At 32.5% G+C, this 11,285-nt stretch overlaps 2 protein-coding genes across 2 annotated transcripts; both read left to right on the forward strand.

Moving 5' to 3' along the window:
- The first annotated feature begins 188 nt into the window (after window positions 1–188).
- LOC106444627 (protein GLUTAMINE DUMPER 2) lies at window positions 189–1,037 on the forward strand. Its single transcript, XM_013886081.3, has one exon. It carries the CDS (start codon window positions 315–317, stop codon window positions 729–731), a length of 417 nt encoding a protein of 138 aa, XP_013741535.1. The 5' UTR covers window positions 189–314; the 3' UTR covers window positions 732–1,037.
- Window positions 1,038–6,288: 5,251 nt separating this feature from the next.
- On the forward strand, window positions 6,289–7,867 carry LOC106444628 (xyloglucan endotransglucosylase/hydrolase protein 14-like). Its single transcript, XM_013886082.3, has 3 exons — window positions 6,289–6,635; window positions 6,743–6,936; window positions 7,285–7,867. Exons 1-3 carry the CDS (start codon window positions 6,357–6,359, stop codon window positions 7,670–7,672), a joined length of 861 nt encoding a protein of 286 aa, XP_013741536.1. The 5' UTR covers window positions 6,289–6,356; the 3' UTR covers window positions 7,673–7,867.
- The last annotated feature ends 3,418 nt before the right edge of the window (window positions 7,868–11,285 follow it).

An 11,285-nucleotide genomic window follows, 5' to 3' on the forward strand; every position in this document is an offset into this window, starting at 1 on the left:
AAACATTTTATTCTTTTTCTATAATATATGCCTTAAGTCAAAAAAAAAAAAAACATACTGCTTGGATTTCGTAAAAAAAAAAAAAAAAAACTCCCGCTGTCGATTGACATGCTTAAAAAAGATTAGAAGATACCATATGCATATTAAGAATGATAAACATAATAATGAAACGTCATGCACGATCAAATGCGTTAAACAATAATTCCCTTTACTCTCTTCTATAAATGCCCCTCACAACACAATCCCTTCTCCCACCACTTTGTTAATTAAATAAAAGAAAAAAAAACATTTCAATTATTCACTTTGAGAAACACATGCAGACAATGGAAGGAAGACAATATTACAAAAATCATGAAGGAAACAATCATAGCTCTTCCATGGTGGTGCCTCACTCGGCGTGGCACTCTCCGGTTCCTTATCTCTTCGGTGGTTTGGCCGCCATGTTTGCTCTCATCGCCTTCGCTCTTCTCATACTCGCTTGTTCTTACTGGCGACTCTCTGGTTCGGCTGAGAGAGATCTCGAGGACGGAGAGGATGGCAAATCCGACGGCGACACTCACAAGGAAAGGACTACGGCGATGCCGGAGAAGTTTCTCGTCATCATGGCCGGCGATGTCAAACCAACTTACTTGGCTACGCCGGCGAATAGGTCTGACTACAGTTGTACTTGCGGCGATCATAAGGAAGAAGTGGCTAGTGATCAGGTGGTGCGGCAGAACACTGGAACTTGAAAAACAGAACAATCATTATGGACTCTGAACTGTTAACGGGTCCGGCCGGGTCATAGTTATGCTGACCTTAGAGGAGCGGATTGGATAAAATTGGGTTTTATAACTTTTATTTTATTATTTTTGTCTGCTTAAACGATGTTTATGCATCGTTAGTATGGTTTTGGTTTTTTTTTTTAACTTATTCTCCACTATTTTCCCGTTTATGGGTCAAGAAGGAGAACTTGAATAGATGATTAGTAACTACTATGATGCTTAAGTACCTTATGAGCTGCTTAACTACATATATCGTTGTGATTCATGTCGGATTGTTGCCGATGGTAGTTCGGTCATAACTAGAGAATCGGCCTAAGTGGTCGTCAAGTGAAAGAAAGTTGAAGAGAATTAGTAACAACGACACGTACCAAGATCTTGATGGTGTCGTCGTTGGCTCGTTGCGGCGAGCCGAAGTTGTTAAATTCTCGTTGCATCTTTACTCAAAATTTTCTAAATAGATTGATAACTATCAAGTTTTATAAAAGAACAAATAGCCCAAATACATTTATCCTTTTAAGTGTTTCAAAAAAGACATTTATCCTTCTTCCTGTTTATCTTTATAGTTGGACAAAAAAAATATTATCTTTTGGAAAATCAGTACAATGTGAATAGTGACTACAGCGACTGGACTGTTTTAGTGTGAGGCAAGTGGTCAATGATTGTAGCAATTATGTACGTCATTTCCTTAGAGTGTCCTGGTATGTTTATGTGAACATGTGACAATCGACACAATTAAACAAGAAACAATTACACTCAGGGTCACTTTCTATCTTTTTATATCATAATAGGTCAGTTGTTGCTACACACACACTTTCTTCCAAATAACCTATTGAATCTTAACTAAAATACACTAACCATAACTCTAAAACTTATGGACCTAACTAGAGAATAAGCGGGAATTAATATCAGCCACACATCTCTCCTCCTATCCGACAGACAATATTAATTATAGTACACTTTAACAAATTTTATATTTGTCTTATTTTATGACCATTGGATCTACTATTATAACTTTAATATGAATAGCCCAGATTCATCTTATCTTTTTAACACATCATCATCTTCATCGGCTGATTTTTTTGTCCTCATAAATTCGAAAATCCCAACCTTCAACCATCTCTCTCGATTCATTGCTGGCGAATGGAGTTCCGGTGACTCTCGTTGGAATTACGCGATGGACAAGGAAATTATGTCACGAATTATTCTCATTTTTCCAGATATATCCTTGCTTGAATTACAAAACAATATCATCAACAAGTTCTTCACAGTCACGGTTGCGGCACCTTCGGTGGTTTTGAGTTATTGGATGCCTAACACAAAGGAACTTGTAACTGGAATCTCCCCACCGCCGGTCATGCTTATCCACCATAGATTTGTCTTGTACTTCTACGGTCATTTCGAATTGGGTCAAGAAACAATTACATGAACTGAGTCAAGATAACATTACATGAACTGAACTAGTTATGATGATTGTGTACATATGGATATCATGTGTGTTTATGTTAATTGTGTGTACATATGGATATCATGTACATGTGGATATTGTATTTAGGTATACACGTGGATATTGTTCTCATGTGTACACGTGATTCTCACAAAGTTCTAGTCCATTCATCCAACACAAAATACATCTAGTGATACTACATACGACTATCTAACATAAAGCAATCAAATTTTTGAAGTCATAAAAATACACGTTTATGGCTATATTGCAATCCACGAGTTCTCGATCTCTAATGTCCATATGTACACACTCTCTCTATTGTCCATATGTACGCACTATTTCTAATGTCCATATGTACACATTCCCCTGTGTACACTTATTTTACTCACTATACAGATGATTGGTTTAAACAATATACATCCACTCCATCAATGAAATATGTGATCCAGTTTATAATAATGTTTTAAATGGTTCTCAATGTAGAAAATATTCAAATAAAAAAATAAAAATGAATTTGCAATGAAGTAGATTGGTATTGCTATACTGGAAAGTTTACATTTTTCTGTATATGTGAATATCATTACATCGGTGTACACATGGATATTGTTCATATGCACCGGCTCCTACACCAACAAACACAACATATACATGTCAACCTATCAACAATAATACTCATATCTACATTACTTATTATGTACATATACATGCGTGTACACATGTACAAAATCCTGATTGTTCATATGTACACACGTGTTGGTGTACATCCGACCACAAATTTGTCAAAACACCAAAACTAGCAACAAGCTTCGACCTTTTACTCTATTCACCGCTCCCTTTTCAGTTTGCGCCATCTCTGTAAAACAAACAAAAACCAGAAAAAAAAACTTAGAGAACTTGGATATCTAGAACCACACCCCTAAATGAAACCCTAATGATAGTTTTGCATAGATCTAGAACCGCTCCCCCAAATCGAAACCCTAACACCTCACGTCCAGGCTCTTACCAAACTCGAAAAATCAAAACCTAGAAATCGAAACTCTAATCCCAAATCCGAAATCCAAATCGATGAAACTGGGAGGAAGGAAAATATCTAACCTTTAGCATCACCCCTTGAACCTCTCCGCTTTCGAGACGACATCGTCTTCTCCGTCTGAAAATCTTCTTCGTGTTCGGCTTCTCAGGTCTCCGTTCTTACTTTTGTTGGAGAAAAAAAACAGGACTCACCGTCGTCTATGTCTTGTCACAGCGTTTACGCTTAATCGTCATCTTCTTTTCTCTCCGTCGCTCGTCGTCGGCAAAACGATATGTGAAAAGTAAAATTAGGTTTACAAATAGGGGAAAGTTGAAACAAATATTACAGTTTTATCTTTTTACGGACCCAAGCTCAGATAATAAACCAAACAACACTACGCCCAAGAAATCCACCAATCAGCTTCCAACGGTTTTGAATTTTAAACTCCCAAACCAGAGTAACCAGAAACAAATGTTCTATTACAAATATGCCCACGCCTGGTTTGCCTTTATTAAGGACAAAGACTACTTTAACCAACATAAAGTGTCCTAGTAGCAACAACTGTTCTTTCATGTAATAAAAACTCAACAACTGCCTATATGTGTTATAAACTCATTAAACAAAAACAACAATACTTGTGAAAATTTCGTTTTTTCTATGATGTTTCTCTACTATATCCTTGATACCAAAATATAATTATTTTTGTTATTTTAGAAGCAAAAGAAACAGATTTTCTCTGACCCACAAAAAAATATTCTTACATTGATCATTTAGTATAAACTAAGAAACACAAATGTTTGGTACAGAGAAAAAATATCACTAGTTGATTACTCTCTAACTTGATCCCTTAAAAACAGAAAATTAAAAATTTACAAGCTATAATGTATGTGGAGAGGAATTGGAAGATCCCTTGCATTAAAAAGACACGAGACTTTCCCTTTTGGCCCCTTCATCCCAATATATATCATATCGATGTTTCTTAGATTGATCATGTGTCAGTTAGTAGATTGGGATGATGTTTTACGGACAACATAGGATGTCGTAAAAGCTTTTTTTGTATTTTACGTGGAGCTGACCGGTTTCCTTTGGCTATATTCAACCTAAGAAAGAAGATAATATTTTCAGATAGACTTGAGACGGATTATGCAAATTTGCTGAAGATTACTGAAGATCCAGCATATTGCTTCACGTGTAGAAGAGAGATGCCTAGGCACCTAGGGACAATGGGGTCTTCCTCAAGCTGCACTTTGAAGTCACAGTGGGCCTATAAAGCTCATTAGTGTATTTATTGATATGCGTCTATTAAAGACCCAATAAATGATAGACTAAATGCCCAACTACGAAAAAACACGTCTCTTGTACTTTTTCTAACTCATATGTAACGTTTTCGGATCCAATCTTGTTTGTTTTCCTTATATATGAATCAGATTCTCCTTAGATGGAACTCCGGTAAGAGAATTGAAGACATGGAATCTAAAGGGACTTTGTTCCCTAAGAACCAGCCGATGAAAATGTACTCGAGTCTATGGAATGCCGAAGACTTGTCAAAGCTTAACGAAATATTGACCTTAAGTTCCCAATTTTTTTTTTGTAAAAAAATTACACTGACACGTAGCCTTTCAAATTTTTTTAGGCCTCCAAATTTATTTTACAAAAAAATTTAGTTAAAATCTTTAGTAAATCTCCCGTGGCCTCTAAATTTCATGACCGACCCAGTGGGCCGCACAGGGTGGTCTGGTGAAAACTGACTGTTCTACAGCTCCCTTCACCGCTTCATATCTAGGCTACAACGAAGAAGCTTGCGACGTGTCAAACGGCAAGTCATCGTGCCCCAACGGGTCAGAGCAAGGGAGTAGTAGTGGTTCGTGGTTGTCGCAGGAGTTAGACTCCACACGTCAAGAACGGATGAGATGCCGGATGCGTGCAGCGTAACTACATGATCTATAATTACTGTACGGACGCTAAGAGGTTCCCTCAAGGTCTTCCACGAGAGTGTCTAGCTGCGTAAAGCTTTAAAACTTAAGATCCAAAAATACTTAATTATTTCATTCATCATATAAAGTACCTCCTTGGTTGGTTAATTATTTGTATTACGCTTCACAATCTAATTAATAAATATGTTCTTAAAAATAAAATATCTTGTGTTTGGTCACAAATTTTATATTCCTTCTATGTAAGTAAGTACATGTATACAATGCAAATGATAAATATAAAAAGTTTCAATTCAAAAAATTGAATGGATGCGTGGAGAAAACGTATGAGTTTTCTATATTACTTGAGAAATTTTAGGAATGCAGGCCTAGACAAATTAAAGTCGTACCACTATGAGAACACATTAAACGGAATCCCTTTTATCTCAGACAAATTAAATGATTATCTCAAGTCCAAATTGAATAAATCAGAAACCTTAACCCTTCAAAAGCCTCATGCATGGCCACGAAGCTCGTTGCAAGATCCTTAACAAGAAGTAGTGTGCCTAATTGGATGCAGCTTGTGCGTGATCCAACGATAGAAGTGGTTCGCCATTTTTCTATCTATACCTAATAATTATTATTACTTATGGTCTTTAGCCATCAATCAATAACGATTTTTCATATCTGGTTAGAGAAGTATAGTATTTCACTTTGTTTTGATATGAAAAAGTAAAAAAAAACTACAAAGTTACCGAATATCGTTTTCGTAGATTCCTTTTATTGATTCCTCAAGCAAAAATTATAAATTATAATTTATTATTAATTAATTAATCCGATAACGGTATAATTCTTCAACCCTTTCAATTTAACAAATGGCATGTTGATCTAAACTAATATTTAGAAAATACAAAATAAAATTTATTTTGGTGACAGATAGACAATATCAATGTATTGAAGAAAAAAAAAAACTTTAGACACAAACAGTCCATGAACTTGCCTATACGTTGAACCGTGTAAGGCCGAATAATTCTTAATTTAACCCTGTAAGGTCGAATAATTCTTAATTTAAATACTAGTAAATACAAAGTTTAAGACTACCACGTCGATAGATGATGTGCCTCCACGAAACTCCCTTTATATAAACTCTCATTTCCAACTCATCTTAATCCATCGACCAACACTTATCTTCCACGGCAAGAAACAACAGAGTTACCGGGCAAAAAATGGCGGTTCCCGCATCTAAAAAGCCTCTGTTGTTGTCTTTCCTCTGGTTTGGCTTATTTGTTGCCGCTGCATCTGCCGGAAGCTTCTACGAGAGCTTTGATATCACTTGGGGAGATGGTCGTGCGGACATATACGAGACTGGACAGCTTCTCACTTGCACTCTTGACAAGGTCTCCGGCTCAGGGTTTCAATCCAAGAAGGAGTACTTGTACGGTAAGATCGACATGAAGCTCAAGCTTGTCGCTGGAAACTCAGCTGGAACCGTGACCGCCTACTACGTAAGGAATCTCCTTGTGAAAATGATTTGATATTAGGGTTCTTTCTCATCTGAAAACCAGTCGGTAATAAATGAAATTATCTCCTAATATTGTACATTTTGTGGCAGCTTTCGTCTAAAGGTGCGACATGGGATGAGATTGATTTTGAGTTCTTGGGAAATGTCACAGGACAGCCTTACACTATCCACACCAATGTCTTCACCGGAGGTAAAGGTGACCGCGAGATGCAGTTCCGCCTCTGGTTCGATCCCACCGCTGATTTCCACACCTACACCGTCCACTGGAATCCTCTTAACATCATGTGAGTATTATAGTTTATCAGGAAACCCTACATTGATAACAACGGGTAATATTAGTTAGTATAAAAAAAAATATGGCATGGAACTTTGTGTAGATGTGGTGCTATATAAAAGTTATGATGGGGAAATAGATTGTTACCCAAAAATATATGTTTTCATATGTTCGTTGTTACAAGCCTTACGATCACTTTGACATGTCTAATCCCATTTTTTTTTCCAGTAATCCCTTGACCATTGTTATGTTATTTTTACATAGGCGTAGGAATATTAGTTGTAAAAATGATTTTTGGCATTTTAAAACGTCTAGAATCACTTGTCATGTTTTTGATATACTTTTTTTGTGTATGAAGCTTCCTTGTGGATGGGATCCCAATTCGGGTGTTCAAGAACAACGAGAAGAATGGAGTGGCTTACCCTACGTCCCAACCCATGAAGATATACTCAAGTCTTTGGGAAGCCGATGACTGGGCCACGCAAGGCGGTCGCGTGAAGACAGACTGGAGCAACGCACCATTCAGAGCACATTACAGGAACTTCGACGACAAAAACTCATGTAGCAGGACATCAAACTTGACATGGGTGACTTGTGACGGAAACAAAAACTCGTGGATGTGGACCAGTCTCAATAACCACCAGATCGGACAGATGAACTGGGTGCAAAAAGAATTCCTGATCTACAACTATTGTACCGATTACAAGAGGTTCCCTCAGGGTTTTGCCAAGGAGTGTTACCTTTGAAAACTTTGGTTGATCCTCATACTATGAGAATTTTCGAGCATTTTCCTCAAATTTTTTTTTTTATTTCCCCTTCGTGTTATTTGATTCTTGTGATGTTACTTTGATTTATTCTCTCTTTTTTCAAGTGTTTCTGCGATGCGATAATACACGCATATATAATGTTACCGAGAAAATAAAAAGTTGTACTTGATAATACATTTTATCTCGCAGAATCTTATATATTAAAACATAAGTCATGACTTATTTTCATGTGTGATTTTTTTTAATTTGGACCATTCCTAAAAAATATCATATTTTACATAAGTTCATTATTATATTTTTTAACATCATTATCTTTTTATTTGAAATACAAATGAATATATTTAAAATGTTCTAACAAAATCTTTTAAAAATCTTCTTAGAATCTTTTTAAATTTACTTTCAAAAATTAGTTAGTTTTAATTTAAATTATCATAAAATATAATTAGAAATTAAAATTGAATATATTTTTGATTTATAAACGAAAATTTAAATAAAATAAAATTAATTAATTTCACAAATACATTTACTAATAATTTTTAAAGATTTTGTTAGAAATAAATATTTATTTTAATTTTAATTTTTTCAAATTTGTTTTCTAATAAAATAAAAATCATGATTTTTAGATGAGTGATATTTTTATTTGGACTATCATTTAAATTTTATATTAAATGTATATCACTAATGCTAATATACATAATATTTTTAACTACTTTAATCATAATATCTTTTATATCTTTTAATTTTTTTAAAAAAAAAATTAAAATTCTAACAAATCTCTTGAAAAAGATTATAATAAGATCTTAATTGTCATAAATTGAATATAAATATTTTCAACTAATTTTGTAATTAGTAATGAAATGTTACTAAAAGAATAAAATTATATCCTATTTTATCAATTTTATAATAATATCTATCATTTTATAATAAAAATATTATATTGAACAAAGTATGATAAAATTATTTTAAATTGATAAGTTAACATATTTTATTTTCATAAATATAAAATATTTATGCTAAAAATATAATATGTTGGTAGAACGGGTTAATATTAGTAAACTATATAATACATTTATAAAAATTTAACTTATCTTAATTTTTTTAATATACAGTAATTTATTATATAAAATTAATAAACATTAAAAAATTACTTAAAAAATCTAGCGATTTGAATTACGGATCATGATTATAATAAATTAAATACAAAATTGTCTTCATATATGTTGTTTCATGCATTAAAAAATTTAGTTTAGTAATCAAACGCAAATTCAATAAGACAAATATATAATAAGCAACATATATATGTGATGATTTTAATTTACAGCATGAAAACTATAAAATTATTATTTTTGGCATAATTATACAAAAATTTAAATATGTGAGTAACATTAAAAATATATAATGATTATGTAAAACAATTATCTATATATATAAATGTGAAAATATATACCCGCACGGTTGTGCGGGTGGAAATCTAGTGTTTATTAATTCTGTTGAACTGTGGTTGTTTATTTTGCGTCCAGTGTTTACGCAAACATCATTGTTCTAAAAGAAACACACTTAAAAAAAAAGATATAACACACAACAATAAAAAAAAATCTTAGATTCCGCATGTCCTTAATGACCTAGTATTAATGCAAACACTACTCTAAAGATTATGGCATGAGGGAAACAGATTGCACAATGGAGTAGCGGCTACCCCACTAGATACATTAAGATGAATGGACATCCAAGTTCATCCCACAAACATGGCAAATTTTGTTTTACTAAGAATTAGGTTTCAGGCCTATCCCTCTCCAGCAGCTTTTTGTTTAAGAAATTCAGCAACATTGTTTGGAATTATTGATGGTAATTTTTGTAAAGTCTATAGCCTAAAAATTAAAATCCAGAAAATCAAAATGTCTGTATATTATAGTATAACTTCTTACAAGCGTACTACAAAACTGACCAGCGAATCATTACCCATAACTAAAAGAGATGAATAGAACTCATGATTCTTGGCTATCTGTAGCGACAGATTGGAAGTGCCATCATTTTAAACTACATCGCCGCCACGGTGTTCATACTCGTTGTTCTCGTTGTCTCCTCCGCCTTCAACCTCTTACGCCTCTACTCGCATAAACATTATTTTTACTATAAGTCCTCGTAATTAATTACACTGTTAATCATTTAATTTCTTAATCCAAAATAATGTTGATTAATGCGTATAAAGGGGTTATTAGTAATTGATTCGACTCTAAAATATAGTTTGTGTATCTTCAATTAACTGCAAAATTATTCGCAACAATAAATATATGATTAGTCTATTGCCTGAGGCCCTGAGAAAACAAGTGTGGACGTAGTAGTATTTCGTTTGATCCAAAAGACAGATGCTGTGCAACAGACAATTGATTCAACGTTCTGAAACCATCTGTCATATCTTTTCAAAATTACAATCCAAAAATAATTATAGTTATTAGGCACCGCCGCATGTGAAACTGATTTCAACATTATTCTGTTACCCCCCCAGACACACGAACTTTTGTTTTCGTATGAGACACACAAACTTGTAAATATGGAAACGTTTTATTTTACTCTACAAGAAACGTTTTAAGCATTTACAACTCTATTGACCAAAGAGTCATTGGACCTTAGCCAACAGAACCGTGATGATTAACATGTGAAAGATTTCCGTATCCCTTCTCTTTTAATTTATTTAGATACTTCAAAAATAAAAATCTGCAGAATCTAAAATCAAAGAAATCAATATGATTTTTATCAACATAACTTAAATTTAATATTTAATTATTTTTTTCAAAAAATAAGAAAATAACCAAAATTTAAAATCACAAAATATCAAATATATATAAACTTTTTTTCATCAAAATTAAAAAAATAGATATAAATTAAAACAAAACACAATCATTTTGACCCATCTTAGCCTTGATTGGTAGAGCATAGCAGTAACAATATGCTATAGAAGCAATATGTTATAGAAGCAGTATGCTGCATGAGCTATATGTTTTTACGAAACTGTTTAATATGATGATTGGTAGCACAGTATGAATATACTATTTAAAATTATTATAAAAATGAGTATATAATATATTTATTTTTAATGAATATATTTCTAATATATATATATATAAATATATTAACATATAAAATTAAAAACATATATAATTCATATATTTTATTTAATAATTTTAAAATTATGTTTATATCGAAAATTATATTTTAATATAATTTTTTATATTAAAATATCTATTTTTAATAATAATATTTCACATTTAAAATAAATTAAATTATATTTTAAACGTGAAATACTATTTTTTAAAAAAAATTATTGTAAAATAATTTTAAAAATCAAAATTTTATTTTCTGGATATAAAAATAATTTTATGATATTATTAAATAAAATAAATGAATTAATTATATATTTTTCTTAATTTTATAAATTATAAATGCAAATGTTCTTCTAAAAGCTTCATATGAGAGTATTGGCCATAGAGCATTTGGAGAGCATTAGCATTTAGTAAATGTTTCTCTAAATTTTTTTCTAACAATTGTTCAATGCTAATGATAATGCTCTACCAATCAATGTCTTAGAAAAAAA

Source organism: Brassica napus, chromosome A3, assembly GCF_020379485.1.
Source record: "Brassica napus cultivar Da-Ae chromosome A3, Da-Ae, whole genome shotgun sequence".
Taxonomy (NCBI): domain Eukaryota; kingdom Viridiplantae; phylum Streptophyta; class Magnoliopsida; order Brassicales; family Brassicaceae; genus Brassica; species Brassica napus.